This window comes from Triturus cristatus, chromosome 7 (genome assembly GCF_964204655.1).
Source record: "Triturus cristatus chromosome 7, aTriCri1.1, whole genome shotgun sequence".
Taxonomy (NCBI): Eukaryota; Metazoa; Chordata; class Amphibia; order Caudata; family Salamandridae; genus Triturus; species Triturus cristatus.
Genome location: NC_140590.1, coordinates 1,722,619,102 through 1,722,641,974, shown reverse-complemented (window position 1 = coordinate 1,722,641,974; position 22,873 = coordinate 1,722,619,102). Strand labels below are relative to the sequence as shown.

Genomic DNA, 22,873 nt, shown 5'->3' with positions numbered 1-22,873 from the left:
AAAGATGCGCATAATATGTCCCCCATGTGCGCACGGTGCGCGAAGCGCATTGTGCGTACATGGCCCATCCCGCTTAACGTGGGCACGCGGTGCGCGCAGCGCACCGCGTGACCACCGTGCGTGCACGGCACTAACTGCGTAAAGTGGGCGCGCGGTGCGCTTCGCGCACCGCGTGCTCACTGTGCGCGCACGGTGCGCGAAGCGCACCGTGCGCGCACAGAATGAACTGCGTTAACTGGGCGCGCACGCCACGAATGGCGTAAAGTAACTTAGCATTTAAAAAACCGTACAAATTCACTGAAAAAACCAAAAGGTTTCACACACGTTATAGTTAGGAATTAGCATTTAAAAAACCTTGCAAATTCACTGAAAAAACCATAGGTTTCACACATGTTATAGTTAGCTGTACATTTCACTCGTAAAAAACCAATGAAATTCCCACGTTATAGTTAGTGCAGGCAACTATAACTCACACGACCGCAATCTTCTGCTGAAGACATATGTGTCTTTATGAAAAAAAAAATTTGTAATATATGTATAGCTAAAATTTAATGGAAGAAGACATGGGCAAATAAGTGTCGAAATACAGTATTGGCATCAGCAGAGGATTGCGGTCGCGTGAGTTATAATTGCCTGCACTAACTATAACGCGGGAATTTCATTGGTTTTTTACGAGTGAAATGTACAGCTAACTATAACATGTGTGAAACCTATGGTTTTTTCAGTGAATATATATATATACACACACACTCGTGTGTGTGTGTGTGTGTGTGTGTAAGAGCTCTGGGAGTGCACCATCCCCACTAACACACCTCTCGAACAAAAACCCCATAACAGAACTGACTAATTAAACTGTATGAACATGGTTTTAAAAGGCATGTAAACTTTGTATGTATACAAACTAAAATTGTGTGGGCCCTGCCCCTGTTTATGTGCCTGTACACACAGGGGCCTATTTATGAGCCGGTTTGCGTCACTCTTGCACCACACACCATGCTGCAAAAGCGACGCAAACCTTACATGTGATTTATGAAGCCACGCAAGGCCACTTTACAAAGCCCTGAGCTGCTCCGTAAATCTGGAGTAAAGCAACGCAGCACAAATCGCTGTGTTGCGTTACTCTGACATGGGATTGCGTTGCATGGGCAATCCGTGGGTATTCCCACGCAACTCCAATGGTTTTTTACGCATTCCCAGATTTACCAGAACTTGTAAACCGGGAATGCACCGAAAAGATACACCTACCCACCAAGCTATCATATCTGTTCTCAAAGCTCCTTTCCATCCAATTCCATCGTTCCACAAATTCAACCATTCATCTATCAATTAATTAGCCCATTCCTTTATCCATCTATTACATCATCAGCTTACTAATTCTTTCTCACTCAGCTTCATGTGTTCCCAGCACATTTTCCCATTGACATATTCATTTTTTTCCTCCCATTTTTTTGATTTATGCTCTGTCTGTCAGGCCCTATCGCCTTTCAATTTTGTTTTTAGGTCTCGCCTGACCCAGCGCATTCGCTGATCTGGCGAGACATTTTGTAGGTGGGTTTAGAAAGTGCTACCCACCTTTTTATGCTGGCGACAAGCTACAGTGCACGATGGCGTGCACACGCACAGCTGCTCCCCGCATTCTCCCCTCCCTTCTCGCCCAGCCATCTCCTGCACCAGCCTTCAGCACAATACCCCTCCCCGCGTTGCTGCGCGTGCATCCCAAGCGTGAGTCATCGCGATCACTTTCGCTTTTAGAGTGATCGCGATCGCGATGTCCGTTTTAATCATATTCTAATACTTTCTTTGCTTGTCAATACACTCGTACGTGAAATTCACTCGTACGATATGCGTGATTCATATGGGAACGCATTAGTATAACTTAAAGACAGCCGCCCAGTTTGTTTTTACCATTACTGCATGTGACTCAGAATTTGGGAAATGAATAGCGATTCCAAGATGGCGCTCATGGTCCACGCCGTGGGCACGCGAAAAGTGCTCACCTCCTCTACTTTTTCCGTTAAACTGTAAGTTTTGTTTTTGCTAATTTTTGTACTATTGTAGCCTGTGTACCCCTTTTTCAGATGTGGCATATTAATGGAGTATGTGGCCAATTGCAAGCAAAGAAAATGGGTCGTCTTAATCCCTGCTTAGGCGCCTGCATTCCTGCCCATTGTTTAAAGTAAATTGTCCAAGCTGCAATGCATCTTGCATTACAGCTGCCTGGTGTGCTGTACTGCCGGCTTCTCTCAAACTTTGCCTGGACTTTTTAAATGGGCCATCCAGTCATGACGTCACAGTAAATCGCAAGACAGGAGCAGACCTCAAACCACACACACACAACCACACACACACACACACATGCACAGCCACACACACACAACCACACCCACAACCACAATCACACACAACCACAACACACAACCACACCCACACACACACAACCACACACACAACCACACACACACAACCACACACACACACACACACAAACTCCCACACATACAACCACAACCACACACACATAACCACACACAACCACACACACAACCACACACACAACCACACACACAACCACACCCAACCACACACACACCCAACCACACACACAGCCACACACTCAACCACACACACACACAACCACACACACAACCACACACACACTCAACCACACACACTCTCAACCACAAACACACTCAACCACACACACACACACAACCACACACACAAACACACACACACAAACACACACACAACCACACACACATCCACACACACAAACACACACACAAACACACACAACCACACACACACTAAACCACACACACACTCAACCACACACACACACCCAACCACACACACACACAACCACACGCACAAACACACAACCACACACACACACACACAACCACACACACACAACCACAACCACACACACTCAACCACATACACAAACACAACCACACACGCACACAACCACACGCACAAACACACAACTACACACAAACACAACCACACACACACACAACCACACACACACAACCACACACACACAACCACACCCACCACACACACAACCACACACCCACAACCACACACACACTCAACCACAACCACACTCACTCAACCACAACCACACACACTCAACCACATACACAAACACAACCACACATGCACACAACCACACACACACACAAATACACACACCCACACACAACCACACAGCCACACACACACTCAACAACAACCACACACACACTCAACCACACAAACACACACACAACCACACACACAACCACACACACACAACCACACACACAACCACACACACACAACCACACACACACACTCACTCAACCACACACACACACACTCACTTACCCACACACCCACACACACACACTCAACCACAACCACACACACACTCAACCACACAAACACACACACACAACCACACACACACACAACCACACACAACCACACACAACCACACACACACAACCACACAAACTCAACCACACACACACATACTCAACCACACACCCACTCACTTAACCACACACACACATACACATTCACTCAGCCACATACACCCCCACACCCACACACACCCACACACACACCCAAACACACACTCACTCAACCACACACACTCAACCACACACACACTCAACCACACACACACGCTCAACCACACACACGCACCCAACCACACACACGCGTCCAACCACACACATGCACCCAACCACACACACGCCCAACCACACACACGCCCAAACACACACGTCCAAACACACACACGCCCAACCACACACGTGCCCAAACACACGCGCGCCCAAACACTCACGCGCCCAATTTTTTGGGCTGTGAGCATAAATACAATGTCACCAAACACGATGAACACCTCGGGAAAGTTTGGGAAGTCACCCCCAGCTTTGAAACCACATGCTGTTGCAGAGTGTGTGCTGTACACATAGCAATACCTTGACACGGCATACTGTTGCAAGGAATGCTTTGAGCCTCGGAGTCTGACAGACCTCAGTCTGTGCATTAAATCACCCCGTCTTGGCGCTGCATGAAAACAGGGTGCCCACTGTCCAGCATGAAGTGAGACACTGTGATCGGGGCTGGAGATGCTATTAAGCAATCTGCTTAAAAGATTGTGTTTCATTTATGGCATTAAACATAAAGGAGCACTGGCAACACTGATAAAATGGATTTCATTTTGAGTAGTGACTAAAACTTTTAAAAAGCCTGCAGTACTGAAACAAGCATTTGCAATGCAATAGGTCTTGCATTTGCAAACGTTTAAGCTATTGGCATTGTTCATGACAATGTCTTTTTTATCTATTTTATAAAACAAACACATAAATAAATGCCATTATCATTTAGAATGCCAATAGCTAGTGTTGCATTATTATTAGCAATGCCAACTGCTCACACTTTTATAATGCGAGACCTATTGCATTGCAAATGCTTGTTATCTTTTCTTTTTCTATTGACAGTTTAGAGATGTCGAGAGCATAAATCTTGGCTGTCTTCCGTTTCGTCCCCATTCATAAGAACATAGCTCCTTGAGGTGGCTCAGGACTGTTTCTCACTCAGATGCAGGGGACTCAATGCTGCGCCTCGAGATCGTTAAGGCAGCCCCACTGCAAATAAACATGTCAGTTTACAGGTTTTGCCCCAATACCGCATTTACTAGTCTCATAAATAGTTTTTTAAGTCGCCATGTTTTAAAGACTGTTTTTCACACAGCGGAGGTAGGCCGCCTTCTGAGAATAATAAACAGAAATACTTCCAAAGTTCTTCCTTCATTTTACAGAAACCATAAGATTTTAAGATTAGAGGTTGAAGTAGAAGGGATCTAGGGAAGGGGATGTTAATGTTAATGTTATTGGTATTTGTATAGTGCAACTCCTACCCGGAGGTGTCCTGGCGCTGTGTGAAGGCCTACAGAGGATTGAGTGGCATGGGAGAAAATGGCAGGATCAGTTTGCAAACAGCCATGTTTTCAAAGCCTTCCTAAAGACCAAAAGATTAGTCATGCTTCGCAGATATAGTGGCAGAGCATTCCATGCCGGGTCTGCTGGCTTAGTGGATTGATGAGTCATGGTCACAGGTTCAAATCCCAGCAGATCCACTCAGGCTTTCATCCTACTTAGGTCGATAACATGAGTAATATTGAGTTTGGTAACAAACATCTGTTATTCAGCACCAAGATACTCCTTATGGGTGTATGTGCGCTTTACAAATCCACGTTACTACGGTTCTTTCATTTTATCAGATCCTATGTAATTGGCCCAGCGGTTTTGGTTGCTTGGTTGGCCTGCCTTTCTCTTTATTTACATTTCCAAACAATTCTAGAACAATAATTGCTGTAACCGACAGGAAAGTGAAGATAAATGGAAAAGCAGCACCATAGACACGCCACCATGCCCGAAGGCACACCAGAATGTGCAAATAAGCTGAGTTAAAAATGAGTTTTCACCGTATAAACATGACTAGTGGAGAACGGACTGGTGATCACAAGTGCAAAAAACACAATTCATCAAAAAGCTCATGCAGTTGGAGCCTTGAATCAGTAAACCTAAACCATTCCTGAATGGTTAATGCAAACCTGGAGTTGCCTTAAGCTGAAGGGAAAGAGGGTGTCTCCTTTATCGTAAAGTAAGAGACGGGACAGGAAATAACAAGCCGTCCCGAAGTATGACTGCTACCTTTAAAAAATGTAATTGTGTGCAATTGGTAAATCCATTTTTTATGTTTCTCCTGCACAGCACTTGCGCCATGAGGGGCTCTAATCAGTTCCCAGGACAAAATTACTGTGTTTATTCACTTTTGTGTGGAACTATTTTTTTGTTAACTTCCCCTGGCTGCACGCATTTACGATACTTCTAATAAAGCTGTTCACACTGTTTAAGCCATGTTCACTGTAAGATAAGATCTCTTCCCACATAAAAGACAGACAGCTTCTAACAGTCTGCTGAAATGCTTGCTTTTTAGGTCGAGCCTGGGCAGCACATGCGCTGCTCTGCGAGGCATGTTGTTTTCAATTTATGGGGCATTCAACACTTCCAGCGATTTTGGTTGGTTGGCTTGCCTTTCGAAAATCCTTCACTCTACTTGGTCAATAGTGTCCATTCGTCCTTCGTTTGGGTGCTTGGTTCCCACCCCCATTAAACATTACAATTGATCCTTTTTGTTGGCCATCTCTGGCTATCTGTTGCCCCCTCACTCGCAACCCCTCCCTCCCCTCATCGCTGCCGTCCTTCCAATACCACTGCTTGTAATTTCACTTGTGGTTTGTTTTTGTTGGCCATCTCTGGCTATCTGATGCCTCCTCGCTCGCAACCACTCCCTTCCCTCATCACTGCCGTCCTTCCAGCACCACTGCTTGTAATTTCACTTGTGGTTTGTTTTTGTTGGCCATCTCTGGCTATCTGTTGCCCCCTCACTCGCAACCCCTCCCTCCCCTCATCGCTGCCGTCCTTCCAGCACCACTGCTTGTAATTTCACTTGTGGTTTGTTTTTGTTGGCCATCTCTGGCCATCTGATGCCTCCTCGCTCGCAACCACTCCCTTCCCTCATCACTGCCGTCCTTCCAGCACCACTGCTTGTAATTTCACTTGTGGTTTGTTTTTGTTGGCCATCTCTGGCCATCTGTTGCCTCCTCGCTCACACACCCTTCCTCCTGTCATTGCTGTCGTCCTTACTGCACAGCTGCATGTTTGTAATTCTCTTGCATCAGAGACCATGGTTTTTAGTATTGCAACATTTAAGCTGATGCATCTGTTCGATGTTTCAGTTTTAAGCTTTGTTTTTCTGGTGCTTTTACTTCGAACTCTTACGTAGAAAGAACTTGGCTAAAACTCCTCTTTGGGTTTACCGATTCATGGCTACTACTGCATGATCTTTTTGATGAATTGTGGTTTTTTGCACTCTTGATCGCCAATCCATTCTCCACTAGTCATGCTTATAAGGCGAAAACTCATTTTTAATTTAGCTTATTTGCATACTCTGGTGTGCCTTCGGGCATGGTGACCTGTCTACAATGCTGCTTTCCCATTTATCTTCACTTTCCCCTCTGTTGCTTCACAGCTAATTATTGGATTAGATTGGTCTGGAAATGTAAATCAAGAGAAATGTACTTGTAATGGGGAACAGTGTCAGGCCCATTCCGCTTGCCCCTCTTAAAACTACATTGACCTGCCCCAAGTGGCACCAATAAAATCTTTTCATTTCTGAGGGCATTTTTATTACTTTAATTCTCATCCGGGCGGAGAGACCTGGGTTGGAATATAACCATTTGCTTAAATCAAGCCGGAAGTTTGACTTTGTAAGGATCTCCAAACCCTTGCTCTTTGTTTTACATTTTTAGGCCTAACTAAAGGCACATTTTGTTTCCGTTTTTTTAGTGACATAAATATTAAAAATAAATACTGTGAATTATTAATTTCATATCTGTCGTTTAAGAAGACTATTTAAAAAAAGTGAAATTAAATTGGTGTTTAGGTACAGATCCCATCATCATTAAAACAACTGATGATGACACTGTCACTACTACAGAGATTGGTACACTCAGCGCAGGGTCGTGACAAGGGGCACACAGTGCGCACAGGCCTTGCTGTACATACTCAAAGATGAGGCCAGTAGGTACTTTGGCAAGGGGTGCTGAGCTTGGGCACTGCCGGCCGCCAGGCCCAACTCTTAGACCAAATTAGGTATACCATGCGGCCATTTACAAGACCAATAGCTCTAACTCTGACAAATGCAAGACCTATTGCATTGCAAATGCTTGTTACTACTTGTAAAGGAGATGCTTTAGCTTTAGAACGTTTGTGGCACTTCCTTTTCGTGCCTCAGAAGCTTTCATTGCACTTAGTAGGCATTATTGGATTGGTTGTTTTTTTTCATTTTAATCTATTTGGTCATTATGATCAAATTCTAAATGTTGCAATAAATATTGCACGTTAAAAATATAGTTAATATACAAGAGCTATGCTACATTTTACTACTAAACAGGCAGCCACAAGTGCAGCTACCTTTCAGACAACAGGGTGATGATTTTGAATGGTGCAGCAGGTGTAGTAGCACCAGGCCCAAAAGTTGTCAGAACGCCTCTAAACACATACTATTGCTATATTTGACTACTAAACAGACAGTCACAATTGCAGTTAAAAGGGACTTGATTTGAATGGTGCAGTAGGTGCAGTGCCACCGGTGCCAAAAGCACTAGGGACCCCACTAAAGCCGGATTATTGCTAAAATTCCAAACTAAACAGGCAGTCACAAGTGCAGTTACCTTGCAGACAACAGGGTCATGATCTGAATGGTGCCGAAGGTGCACTGGCACCGGGCCCAAATGTTGTCAGAACTCCTCTAAACACCAAATATTGCTATATTTAACTACTAAATAAGCAGTCACATGTACAGTTACCTTAAAGGCAATAGGGTCATGCTTTGAATGGTGCAGCAGGTGCAGTGGCACTGGCCCCAGATGTTGTCAGAACGCCTCTAAATACATATTATTGCTATTACATCAATGACTAATATTTTCCTCTTCAGTTCATTTTTCAAAAGTTTGCTATCACCTACCTGCACAATACCACTAGTAACAGCACAGTATATTGCCTTTGTGTACATAAAAAAGTGATAGCACTTTAACAGACTTTCTGTAACATATTGTACTACTACTCAACAAGCTATAACCTGCAACAAAAAACAGTTTATTATTAATCAAATAGGTGAATCCTAATGCATTTACCAATGCTTGTTCAAACTTCATCAGCCCCTCCTTTACTCTTTGCAATGCATTTTTAGATCTTGCCTATCAGACAGTGCATGTGTTAGTGGACTTGCCAAAAACTTACAGTTTAGAGCCCACCCATTGCCTACCATTAGATGACTTTATTGTCACTCATTTGCTAGTTTCTATTCAATGGCTTGCTTTTATTAGTAAGTGTGTGCTCTTTCACTGGAGCATAACCTCTTTGCCATCTTTTTGTTTGGCTAACTGTGAGAAGTTGGCCTGGCATCTGCTGGTCACTAGTTATAGTGGCCACCTTGCGCCAGTGCAATTCGACTCTTATGGTAGATAGGTTTAAGACAACCTTTTAAAGAAAGATATCCTAGTGGTAGCTGCGGAGAGCAGCCTTCAGGCTAAGTCTCAGAGGAATGTAAAGCAGCTTATTTTACCTTATAATCTCTTGAATTACCTAATGAAAGGACACCACACAGGTATATATATCAAATATATATGTATTTATTTCTAGACACACTCTACTAATCTCTTTATGAGATTAGAAGTCAAGGATATGCACAAGTATCAACGTTTCACAATAAGTTAAGCACAAATATGGCTGGGGCCCTAGGGGCGTACCAGACCATATACTAAAAGAGAGCTTTAGGAAAGTCGACTTGCAAAGGGACAAGGCCTAGGGCCTGTAGAATTGCTGGGGCTTCACTAATCCACCCAAGGCAGGTAAGTAAAAGACTCACGGCAGACGTGTGCAGTGTGAGAACACAGCCGCGGGTTCCCTATTGATTTCAATGGAGCAAGTCGCGGTTGGATTTTTAAAGTTTTAGGGTACTTCGAGGCAGTCTACAAGCAAGCCACTTACAAGATAAGTAATTTGAGGGCCAACACACACTGGAGCACTGGAGTGCACGAGTTACCTCACCCAGGGAAGCCGGGTGCATAGGTGTCTTTTGGTGTCGGGTCGCGTCGTCGTTTTCTATGGAAGCCGATGAAGTTTTGCTGCTTGCGAAGACTGGAGAAGTGTCCGGTGGAATCCAAGGCTGGATTCAAGATGAAGATGACCTGAAAGCAGAAGGGAGAGTGTTCACAGTCACTTGCCAGTGACCCGGGGCCAGGAAGATGGATGCCCACGGAAGTTGGGTGATTTCAGGTGATCAAAGGTGTTTTGACTCTTCAGCCACGAGGTCCAGGAGGCATCGACGATGACCAGCAGCTGGATTTGGAGTGTCCCATAAAGTTTGCAGCTTACTGAGGTGTCGGCAACCGGATTGGAGCCAACAAGCCTTGGCAACAGCAATTCTCATGGAAACTGAAGAAAGTCAGCGGTGCAGACCAGCAAGGTCTGAAGGACTCACCCAGCAAGGGTAAGTTAGGACAGGCCTGGAGAAACCAGGGGAGCCTTTTGGTTTGATGAGAAAGTCTTCAGGGGACCCACAACCCTATGGGCAAGGGATCGCAAAGACACCTCATGAGGATTCACTTCACAGGAGCCCACGGTCACTCGGGGCGAGGTAGGCCTCTGATTTTCTAAGGAAATCCTGCTGGAGGCTTGGGCCATACGTGGTCCAATGCACACATTCATAGAACGTCGGAAAGGGGTTGCACTCGACAATAGTGCATGGTGCCCGGGTATTGCTGTTCCTCGTCACTCGGGGGTCCACTCACCTCAACTTTGCTGGGGACTCACAATGGCCGTTGAGAAGTCAGGAAATCCACTTCTGGGGCTGCAGGGACTTCGGACTCCGGCGGGAGCGGGAAAGTTTACGACCGTTGATTCAGGTTTTTGGTGCCTGCCAAGCAGGGGAGTCACTCTTTGACTCCAAGGGAGATTCTTCTGTCTTCCAAAGGTAGTGGATCATCAAAGGGTCAGGATTCCTCTTGTAGACATCGTCCAGGGATATCTGATTTGCAATGGCAAGGTTTCCCTATCTTCTACTAAAGGAAAGGGAGGGACTAGCTCTATGACCACTCCTCTGGGAGGGTCAGGGTAGGGGGTGCTTACACCCACTTCCCTTTGTTCAGTTTTGCGCCAGAGCAGGGACAGGTAGCCCCTGAACGGGTTTGAGCTGGCATATGCACAGTGGAGCCTACTGCTCCCCCAGTGCAGGACTTCAAAGCACTCTAGGAGTGCACCCACCCAGCCCCAATACACTATATCCTGTCTGGAAGGTTGTTACACCTCCCTGTGACAGGATGCCTATTGTTGGGCCTCCTCCACTGTGAATTTCAGTCAGCAGCAGGAGGGCAGCCCAGTGTCTGTGCTGGTGGCATCCATTTTGTGATGCCAGGGCTCTTTCAGATTTCTACCGTGTTTCCACAGTGGGTACATGTCGTCCCCTCTAGAAGGGTGGGATCATACTCCCACACCAGTTATTGGTGTGGGGGTATGATTCCAAGTTGTTTGACACCAAACACGACATGTTTTGATGCAGTCATTCCAAAGTTAGCATTTACCGGTAGGTTATAATGCACTTAAGAGTATATGGTTTAACCGCATCCACAAACAGCCACAGAGAATAGTCTCTGCCAGTTGCAGAGGGGCCCTGCTCATGCAGAGGCACCCCCTCACATTGTAAACCAAGCACCCTGCCCTCAGGATTGATAGGGCCTGCCTTAGGGGTGACTGATAGGTTTATATGTGTGTGTATAGTGAGATATAGGGGACCTATACCTCAGTGAGGAGTGCTAACACTACCTCACCCAGGCTGCAGTAGCAGGCCTGTGGTGTCACATTTAGTCTGCTTCCCAGGGGTTGGCATAATACATGCTTCGGCCCCTGGTAGGCCTGTGAAGTATCTATGCCCTAGGCACCACAGTATCCAATCACTAGTGCATCTAATATGCACTTCAAGTCGTTTAGAGAGAACAGAGAGACTGGGGCCCTGATTATCAGGATCCCAGCCAGACTATAGCCTGAAACCAGTGTTAACATCAGAAAAAAAGTGGGGGCAACATAAGTGCAGATCCTACTCTCCTACACTAACTTATATCAATTTTTACGATCTATAGTTTACTTTTTGGTTATATATGCATTTGTTTTCTAGCACTATCCCTTGTGTGCTGCTTCTCCCTTGCAATATACTCACTGCCATGTTGATATCTCTCTCTTTCTTTCATGTGCTAATCACACACCTGACCCTCCACAGCTCTGCCCTCTCTCTCTCTCTCTCTCTCTCTCTCTCTCTCTCTCGCAGAAAAGGACTGAACCTACTGTCTGAGATCTTAGAAGACTGGAGCTGCTTTATTTGTACCCAGAATACAAAAGTGGACTCCAGGGATCATAAAGCTGCAGGGTCATAAAAAGCAAGAAAAGGCATCTTCCTACAACTGCCAAGCTGACCAGTGGAATGAACCCAGCTGTTCGGCCTCCGTCTGACACCCTCTGAGTTTGAAATACCTCCCCTGACGTTCTTTAAAAATATACTCCTGCGGTAGATTGGGACTTAAGGAACTACGTTAGAAGGTCAAATCTTTTACCAGGATGAACTTGTCTGGTGTATCTGACCCACACAACATTAAGGTCAGTACCAATTGTTTCTAGGTCCCGGTCTCCTACGACTGTTGACCGTCATTGGCACTTTGTGCTTCTTGGCACTATCGCTACTTACATTTAAAAAAAATCATTTCTCCAGTTCCCCTCATTGATTTTTGTTATGTTTGTGTCATTTTTTTATTTAGTTTAGGATTTGTATTGTTTGTATTTTGCATTTAGACTTTATGACTGTTTTCGGTACTGCATAAATACTTTACACACTGCCACAGCTTAAGCTTGTCGGCTCTGTGTCATATCTACCGGGGTTCTGAGCTCAGGTTTGTTTAGTGGCTTACGTGGGTCACCCTGACAAGGGTTGGGATTGTTTATTGAGATGGGTAGTCTCCCAGCAAAATGTAATACTACGATTTCATGTATGCGTAACAAAAACAATTATAAAAAAATAAAGTTTGTGGGTACAGAGAGGGGGGCTTGGAGCACTTCTTTTCATTCACTGGTGTGTTCATCTGCCATGCACTTTTTGCTTTCACCCACCACACCACACAGCATGGCCCAATGGGTCACCCATTTCAGCCTCTCTTGCGATGTAAAGAATGCATTTATAACTCATCACATGCACATTAAAAAATGTGCAACTTAATGCCGGGGCTGTGCACCTATATTGTACTTTGCCAATGTATGTTTTTTTGCAGAGTTTTATATAGCGCGAACTTGACCCGAATCCAATCAGGTATCAGAGCGCTTTACGTAGCACCAGTTACATTACACGAGGACACACATTCATTTTTAGTTAGGGACGGGGAGATTAAGTGATTTGCCCAGAATCACAGGATGTTCAGCGTCATTACCGAGACTCGAACCCAGTTCCCCAGGTTAGCCGTTAGGCCAACTCCTCTCCCCATTCTTTCCATTCTTTATCCGTTTTATTCTTTTCAGTCACTCTTGTGCCTTTTTACTATTTCTTCATATTCGAGTAATTCAAAATCAATAATTTTTTTTTTTAGCTAATACAAATTATATTTGTGATGTGCATTAAAGCTAAAGAGGGTTTTTCACCTGTTGCAAGAACACCAGCTTACTAAGAAACACCTGTATTGTTCTATAAAAAGTATACGTAATGGCATCCCCAATGGTTCTTTACCTGAAGTCGGTCATTTAGGGGTGATGTCGGGTATTACAATGTTTATTTCCCCCATCGTGTTGTATTGCGACTGATTGGTTAATGTTGCTTCCACATCTGTGTTTGGGGGTAAAACACACGATTGCGAATGGAGTTTACCGTCACTGCTCTCCATTCCACAATTGCGGCTTCTCAGGTGTATCCTGTGCTCTGAGTAAATAACAATTTTTTTCTTTTGTTTTTATCTCAGGCAATATCTGCTTTCTACTGCACCTGTACATAAGTCAAACCAAACTGGGAAAGTGTGCCTGGAGGTGATTGGCACCACGGAGCCCACGGATATGAAGGTCGTCTTACAGATCCCCAACTCTCTCCTCGTCAATGTAACCTTCTTTGACGAGACCTTGCCGGCTGGAGAATTCAGGCAATGCAAAGACATGCCAGTAAGTGTGTCTGAGGAACAGGAGGGGGTAGTTTGAGAGGCCGGAGACTGCATGACTCACATCCCCATTCTCCCGCGTCACACGCTGTCCGCCATGTTATCTGCGGCAGTCTTCATCCATTGGTGTGTTCAACTGTCATTCACACGTTCCTTTTCCCACCGCACCATACAGCATGGCACAATGGCTGGGTGACTCACACATCTTGATTCTCTCGCCATACCAGCTGGTCGCCATGTTGGAATGGTTAAAATCTTAAGGAGTTCTGCTGCTTCGTTTATTGGTCCAAACTTTGTCAGGTCCCTGTCCCACTGGCAGTGGTGAAAAGGGAGCTTACAGCAGCCCAGCAACACATGTTCACACACATTGCATCACATGTGTGCAGTCACTTTAGCCATCTCAAAGAGGATTTGAGGGGCAAATTATATTTATGTCTGCAAGGAAAGTGTGTGCTTTCCAGAGGGCTGCTTGCCACACTGGATTTCTCATGATCCATCTGTCTACCCACTGACAAGCATGTCAACATGAATGTAGAATTAACCTGCATGTGCTCGAAAGTTGAGGGAGGGTTCTCATATTTTTTCTTCATGCAAAAACTAAATATTTTTAAAAATAGTTATTTGGAAGAGAACATGAGTGTGCAAGGTACGCAATCAGGCTTCCGTCCGTACTGTAGCACAGTCTGTTCTGTTGCTTGCCTTAGAATCTACACGGCAGATAGATTAAGTATGGGGGTAATATAGCGGCTATTCTTATGCTCGACATCAGAGCCGCATTTGACACTGCATCCCACAGCATTTTAATTAAGCGGTTTTGGGCCAGTGACAGCAATGCGCTGCTGTAGCTGATCTCCTTTTTGCAGGAACGCACTCTCCAGGTGACACTAAAGCCATTTTGTTCATTGATTCGCTCATTGCAGCAAGGAGTGCCCCAACGATCATCTCTGAGTCCGACGCATTATAATCTTTATGTCAGCCCTCTGGCCCAGGTCATTCAGCAGCATGGTTTTCCCATCACTTCATATGCTGAGGACACTCAGCTTGTCATCACCATGTCTCAGCAGTGAACAGGCAGCATCCTCACTACACGCCTGTCTATCAGACGTTGCTTCGTGGATGGACCATACATGTCTAAAATTGAATACTGGAAAAACTGAGGTCTGGTATTAGGTAAGCACCTCAACGTCTGTTCAATGCCTGGTCACCAATTAATTTTGTCCCTCTACCATCTCCCAAACCCAAGGTGAAGATACTGGGCATCTGGTTAGATGAGACCCTCTCTTCCGATACTCAAATCACTGTCCTTGCAGGAAAGTGCTTTGGGATGTTGGGATCCTTGAAAAAAGTTCTCCTTCTTCTCCCGGAGTCTGCACAGAATACAATAATCCAGGCTCTGGTTATTTTCCGTTTGGACTACTGCAATGATTTTTCCTTGGGGTCACCCAAACGCGAGCGCCTGTTAGCATTGAACTAAAGAAGAGCCACTGGCTTCCTGGAGAAACAGAGAATCACTTCCAAGGCTCTCTATTATTGTACAAGGCAGTGTCCAGTCAAGACCGAGGTCGCTGCCAAACTGGCCATTGTTCCAAGATTTGAAAAAGCTAGAATTGGTGGTCATGCTTTCATTTATCTGACCCCTAAAATCTGGAACTCTCTACCGTTAGAACTCCGTCTTGCGCGCTCCGAGGGGAACTTTAGGGAAAAACTTAAAACCTGATAGTTTAGATCCAGTTAAAGCCTTTTTATGTGGAATTCTAGTAGCTGTAACTAGCATCCTGGCGCTGGGACACTTTGTTAGAAGTGGCCATGCCCTTTACAAGTGGCTTTATTATTGTTCTTATAACCTACCTCTACAAGCAGCTTTACTAGTCCTCAGCCAATTAGGAGTTTTTCCTGTGCCCTAAATTGTCAATCCAGCCTTGGCCACTAACTTCCCTCCATGCGTGCAACACATGCATAGCCTGCCCTAGGTCACTGGTATTGTCCTGTTACACAAATAACATACTTAGGCCTGCGGCCTCCAAGCAGCCCACCTTTTCCCTCTCCATCAATATGGATGCCGCAGGCGGTCCTCCTGGTGTGGTCAGTTTCTGATACGCCACTCCTGATTAGAAGATTTGCAGAGGCAATCATGGCTGCACACACACATGGGTCGTGTGTCCTAAGAATGGCTAAAGCTCGACATAACCCATTAAGCTCCTGATCCTTGCATAAAGGAAAAGACAACTAGTGATTGTGCCCTGTCACCATTGAGAAGACATTTCACCCTTGGACCATGTCTGCTTCTTTGCTCTTTGTTCATTCAAACTACTGTTGTGAAAATGCACACACCCGCATGCCACAGAGACTCCCATGCTTTCCTTTTACAGACCCTTGTAATATAGTACTTTGATTGCCTTGTTTCATTTGAAGGGAACTCCTTGACTGCATGGGTTTGTTAAAGGCGAGCTTGACCTGGAGACATTTGCCTTCTTGATGCTGAGTCAACTCCTGTCGCTCTTTTTGGTTCCTCTGTAGCACTTCAGGATGGATAACCCTATATCTTCCGCACATTCTCAGGTGTAATAAAGACATGGCCTGATGTCTTCTTCCTCTTGGCTGCTAAAAGCATGGAATCCCTGCTCCTTCTGTGTCAGGATGGGCTGAACATTCACTTTAAGCTCCAAGCGCACAAGTGTACGGGGCTGTCACTTTCTAATGCGAGCACCTTGCTTCGGCCCAAGATCCTGAGAACCTCTGTTCCCGAATATCTACCTTCCATGTTTCAGCATTCTAGTGAACCTGTTCCTACAGTCTTAGCTCCTTTTGCAGAAAGGTCGGGTTACACTAAGGCACTCACCCTAGGTGCAGCTTGGAGAGAAATTAGTGTCTAGACCTGGAAGGATTAACCGGCAGTAATGTGCAAGGTGTAAGGGCCTTCACCAATCTACAACTGGAGCTCATCCCCAGACTCTTCTGGTCCTTGACTTTAGCACAAGGGAGCTGCTGACCTATATCTCACCCCAGTGGATGCCTAGGGAGCTGCTGACCTGTATCTCACCCCAGTGGATGCCTAGGGAGCTGCTGACCTGTATCTCACCCCAGTGGATGCCTAGGGAGCTGCTGACCTGTATCTCACCCCAGTGGATGCCTAGGGAGCTGCTGACCTGTATCCCACCCCAGTGGATGCCTAGGGAGCTGCTGACCTGTATCTCACATCAGTGGATGTCACTGGCATAGCTTATCACAAAGCTTAGCATAGCTTATGCCTTTATCCACAGATTCCCTATGGTTTCACCTTCTCGGCCATCTATGGGACTCAGCAAATCATATTGGTCCATTGACAAATAAGGCCATTCTCTGTCCTTATCTGCTGCATCCTACAGAATCCTGGAGACTCTGAGCCCCCTTTGGAGTTTGGCGGACTGGGTACTCTGCCACCAATCCGGCATAGTACCCTGTCTGTCAAACCCTCAGTTTGCTCGGTCTATTGAGAATCAAACCCTCATCCTTCCAGTGTTGTGCCTCTGCTGGATTAGCCATCTGAAAGCTTACTCCAGTCGGCTGCTGGAGTAGGGCTGTCACAGCAAGGACATCAGACCCCTCTATGTAGAGCAGACAGTCTGATGGATTTAAAATTGCTGTCCATCACCACCAGGAAAACCTGGCAGTACCATACAGCATATTAAAAAAAGATACTTCCGCGCTGTGGGGAACGTTATTTTATTTTTTGCAACCAAACTCCAGTGGGCTGTCACTGATCTCTAAATAGGGCAGGCAGCGCTCCATCAGGTTGGCAGAGGTTATGACTTACGCCACTCTAGCAGACAGGTGGTTCGCCCATCAAACTGAAATTCTGCCCAGTGCTTAATGTGTAAAAAAAAATAAGTACACGGGCTCTGGTAAGGAGGCCACTGCAGCATACATCACACGTTGCCCCTGCCACGCCGCCAATAATAGTAAAAACACAACTACTAACCATCACACTCCTACAAGTATTACAGTTTGGACTATTCCAGTACCCCAAAGCTATAAAAATGGCTTGGGTGGCAGGTAATAGTCATTTTTAATGTATATTGAATTAATAATTGACTGTTGTTGTGGTCATCACTAAATTTACCAGACAGCGCCGCCTTGTGGCAGACTGTGTCAAGCATCTGTGTTGACAATTAAGTGCCAAGTACAGAGCACCAGAAACCCCCCGCTCAAATTAAGCACTGCTGCCCCTCTAACTCCAATAGCGCACCCGAGCCCTTTATTTATAGGGTGACCAGGCGTCCCGGATTTGCCCGGAGAGTCACGGTTTTTCACCAGCTGTCCCGGCAGATTTCAGGAAATTACGCTTTTTAGAGAGGGTCGGCTGAAAATGGTGGGAGGTGCGTTTTTATGTTTTGCATACCAGGGATAGTCAGCAGCTGCTATAAGAAAGCAATTTAATTAGCAGGCATGGTACTGGCTTTAAAAATGTTATTTTATGTATGTTCTTACTGCTTCTTCTGTAATTCTCTGCTCAGGAGCACTGTCACTCTTTTGCGCTGGGTTGAAGTAAAATTGTAGACCTATTTTTGGGAAATGTCCCGGTTTTTGGCTTTAAAATTCTGGTCACCCAATCTACTGGGCACGTGTGTTTTCAATAGAGCTACGAAATATCTAGTATTCTCGGGAAAAACATTTCTCTTCAAAGAAAACTAAAGGCATACTTCTTTACTGAGGCGCATTGGTGCTTCTCCTCCTACAGAACCCATTGGTTCACCCTGAAGGAATTGGAAGGCTGGCCCTGATTTTCATCCAAGATATCCCTCCTTTGAATCTGATATTGAGTAGTATCAGAATCCTGCTCCTCTTATACTCCCCAGTGGAGAGGGCGAAAGGAGAGGAAAGGTGTTCTAGATCTGTGATGGAAGGCGTGGGTGGCACTGGACATGTCTGAAGTGATGCTGCAGGGGAAGCTGAAGACTGACGTTTCCTTATGTGTTTTAATGTCCCATTCTGTGTTTCTACAGATCCCAAGTGTGGACTTTCCTACTCTCGCCACCTTGAATGTCATCTCTGGAAATCACAGCAATCAAAGGAACGTGGTGGTCAACGGCGTGAAACCTTTTTGTGTTGGGCAGATGGAGAAACAAATCTACAAGCCTGGGGAGACAAGTAAGGAGAGACCAGATGCGCTGATTGGGGTGGCCGTGTGGTCTGGTGGATTCGCATGGCAGCCTCGGTGATCTACTGATACTGCTGTTTTCATTGTATCGGGGGTGGCACATTTGTCCTCTTAAAGGCGCCTGCAGTTCCAATTCTTGATGGTTGATTTTTATTTTTTGCAGTTTATATAGCTTGAGCTTGGCTCATGGGCATTAGTTATTACAGGTACTGCAGATTACATTAGACAATGTCTGAATAATTGTTTAAGTCACAGGAAGATGAAGTGATTTGCCCAGAATCGCATGATCTTTGTTGGATTATAAACCAACCACCCACTCATATGCTCACCCGCTCATTCAGAATACTGTGGAAGGACTAGGCACCTGGACAGGTTTGACCAGGTGGGCAACTATCCTGTCGCTAAGAATGCCACATTAGGTGAGGTGAAAAATGTGGGGTAAAATCTCATGAAAAATAACAGCGGACGCTGACTGTATGAATTGGCAAGGATGTGTGTTGCAGGACATTGGTCTATGCCTCTCTCCCTCCTCCTGGGGTAGGAGGTGGGTCTGTTCTACCACACCTCCTCTAGGAACTGCAAGCCGGCACTGGAGGGGGCTTATTTTCTCTGGACTATCTCATGCATAAAAGAGAAGGTAGTGTAATGGTCAGGGCTTAAAGTGGGGAAGTTGCTGCCAGCTCTCAGACCCAAAAGTAATTAAAAGCTGACCTTAAAAATGGGTCTATGTCAGGCCTTGTGTTCATGTCCTTAACTTTACAGGCAAAAACGCTGCTCGATTTGTCAACAGTGACTGTATACACTCTTAAAATAATCCATGTCAGCAATGAAGTCCCTGTTATATTTCAAGTCTTATTTCATCTTGCATTGCCTGAGATTATTTGCTTTTTTCAAATGTTGTGTTCCTGCCATTTGTTTCAAGCAACCTATAGCTTTTGTATAGTGCAGACTGTGAATGAGTCTACTCCAGGCCTCCGAGTGACTTCGATTGGTGGATGGGTGTTTATGACAGGCACAACTGAGTGCTCTCAAGCTGAGGCTGTGTTGAAAGAGACCTCAGCTAGGCCTACCAGTGCAAGGGGTTCGCCCTTCTCTGCACAGAGTCCTCAGACTATTGGGAAGAAGTTGGCTCAGAAACTGGAATAGAAAATACAAAGTTTAATAAACCTTCATGAACTGGAACCACATTCACCCAGCACCCTGTGGTGCTGAATGAAGGTAGCACACAGAGTAGAAGAACCATGGGTCTTTTATACCCACACAGGAGCTCAGAAAGAGGGCGGTACAAGCATACATGAGAAGAGTTACATACATAGATGGTCATACAGAAATGCACAGTCAACAGTAAAGGAGGAGCTAGCAGTTGCTGACTCTGGTAGAAACAACCTGATAGTTACAGACTAAAAACAGATGTATGGACAGTTAGATATTCCTGCGCATGTGCAGGGTAGCAGAGTCTAAGTATAGCCAGTCCTTTAAACAGAGCACAAGGATAAACAAAATGGCTGCCAGAAATACAAAATGGATTCCATAAAATGTACCGGATAGCCTCTAAATACCAGATGGATTCCGCTAACGCTAATTTAATCGCAGCCAATTTACGACAGACAACCCTTTTAACGTTAGCTGAAGACATCTCCCATAATCCAGTAGGAAAACGAAAAATATACATATTAATTTTTAATTACATTTTTTTTTTTTTTTTAATAAATTTATCAATATCCTAATTCATTGCTAGGTGGGCATTTCTCATTCTAAATATTGTTAAGCGGGTATGTATAAGGTATAAGCAGAAGTACAAAGGGAACAGAGAATTGGGTCATACAGATAGCAGTAGAGAGTAATTACTATTATCAGAAACAGAACTATTAGCTTTCTAGTCCTAAGCAAATCCTAGAATCATCCAGTAAAAACATTTTCAAGGCTCCTATGCATTTCAGTTACCATCAATTTAAAAAAAATGTCCAATAGTACATATCTAATAAAAACATTTTCGCTAGACTTTTCCAGTGTTTCCTTTATGAGGGCTAGAGTATCTATTATTATTAAGGAAATGCACCATCTCTCTACTGCTCAGATGAACTTTTCTCTCATAGAATAAACATTATTCCTAATACAATTATGAAAGCAGTCAGACATATTATTACAAAAATGATCCTGGATCCAGAGGACCAGGAGGACTACACAGGACCATGAGAATTAGGACGAAGAGCTGCAAAGGGCTGCTCCTCCTCAAAAATGGGACGATCAATGGGGTACATTTTCAACAAAAAAGAAAAAGAAGTCCTTGGGAAATTAAAGCCGCTGTACAACCAACCAGAGGGGAGTCTTCTCCCTGTGTCCGTTTGAGCCTCACAGGCAGACCCTTGTTGTTCCCACGGTGGAGCTGCACAACTCGCAACTCAGGAATCATGGCCTAGTTGCAAGGGAAAAGTTTCTTCTTTCAGGATAGGGCAATCACCCACCAGGGCAAATGCGCTCAGCGATCCTGTTCAGTGTCTCAGGCAGTGCACCAGTTTTCTTCATTTCAATTTAACGGGCACCAGAGACACAGCACCTGTACTCTGAACTCAAGTCCTTCCCTAACTCCTGTATTGCTCTACTGGCACACTGCTCTTTCGTTGGGGCCATAGATTGTATTCAGTGTGCCCAGGTATCTCTTGACCAACAAAAGTGAAAACTTTACAGCCACTTTAGGACCAGCATTCAGAGGCCTGATGCTAGGATCTCTGAAGCAACCCTTGTTTCAAAGGGGGTTACCTCAAGCAAAAACTTTCTCGCCTTCCTGGTCGGTCTGTGACTCTCGGCTGGGCATCAAAAGCTTGATCCACGATTTCTCCTTTCTGATTTGTGACCCCGTCTTTCGCCCATAGTGGCAGGGGTACACTCATCCCAGTGCTTCCGGCCTTCTACCTTCACTGAGGTCCTGGTTGCCAGCAATGCCTGTGCTGGTTACCTTCACTTTGACTTCAAGCTGGACTGGTGCTGACTCCTCAAGCTGGATCTGATGTCCGCGCCCCTCTGGCAATGGTTGTAAAGCAGCAAATATCTATTGGTGGACAGAACAAAAGGTCTTTAGACAAGGCACAGAAATAATCTATCAACAGAGAGGATAGTCTCAGAATACTTCCTAGTCTAGGGACGCCCCATATATTAACAAGGCACCCTGGAACCACTTTCATCTATGTGAGAGTAAATAAAACAACAGCCTGGACCTATTGGCAAGTATAAAAGGAACTCTTTGTTGAACTGACAAGAATAATACGTCACCCAATCCCAAGCAGTCAAGGAAGTCTGTGTTCATTTACCAAATTCTGAGGAAAAGAGAAAAACAATACAGACATACTCCAAATCCTTACATCTGTATATTCCTATCTTAATCATCTAAAGACCCTCAAGAAAAACGAAATGTTATACACTTTTACTCATAGACTTTGCATTACTTGTACAGGACTGCAGACACTTCTAAAATGATTTCTCTTAATAAAAGCACCTACATTGTATACTTAGGACCATGCTCTCATGTTATAGGAACAACAGGAAAATCTAACACTGCTAATTTAACAAGGATTCCTATTACATAAAGAACTAAAAACTTCAACATAATGGGTACATGTTCTCCAGCGGAACATCTTGTGACTAACAGACTCCTATAAAACAATATTTTCCTCAAAAAATGTTTGCTAAGGATCATATGGGCATCTTCCCTGCATTCTACTTTTTCACAATCCAAACTATGCAACATCAGTTCTAGTAAGGACTGTCAGTTTTTTTACACAGACTAGCTAATAAAAACTAGCAATGCCCTTACAAAACTGTATGTAGCATGAGAATAACAAACAATAGTGGTGTTGTCACCTGAGAATTTTAGAACAAAAACTACCCATAGCTAGTTTCCCTTAAAGATCAAATAAGGAAGCAGCAATCTA

General features: G+C 44.8%; 1 protein-coding gene across 2 annotated transcripts in view; it reads left to right on the top strand.

Moving 5' to 3' along the window:
- LOC146812897 (ovostatin-like) overlaps nt 1–22,873 on the top strand; it is a 433,862-nt gene that overhangs the window by 36,306 nt on the left and 374,683 nt on the right. For both annotated transcript variants that reach the window (XM_085619963.1, XM_085619962.1), the window contains exons 2-3: nt 13,619–13,811; nt 18,790–18,934. In XM_085619963.1, coding sequence (XP_085476089.1) covers nt 13,619–13,811; nt 18,790–18,934 — 338 coding nt within the window. The remainder of the gene's footprint in view (nt 1–13,618; nt 13,812–18,789; nt 18,935–22,873) is intronic.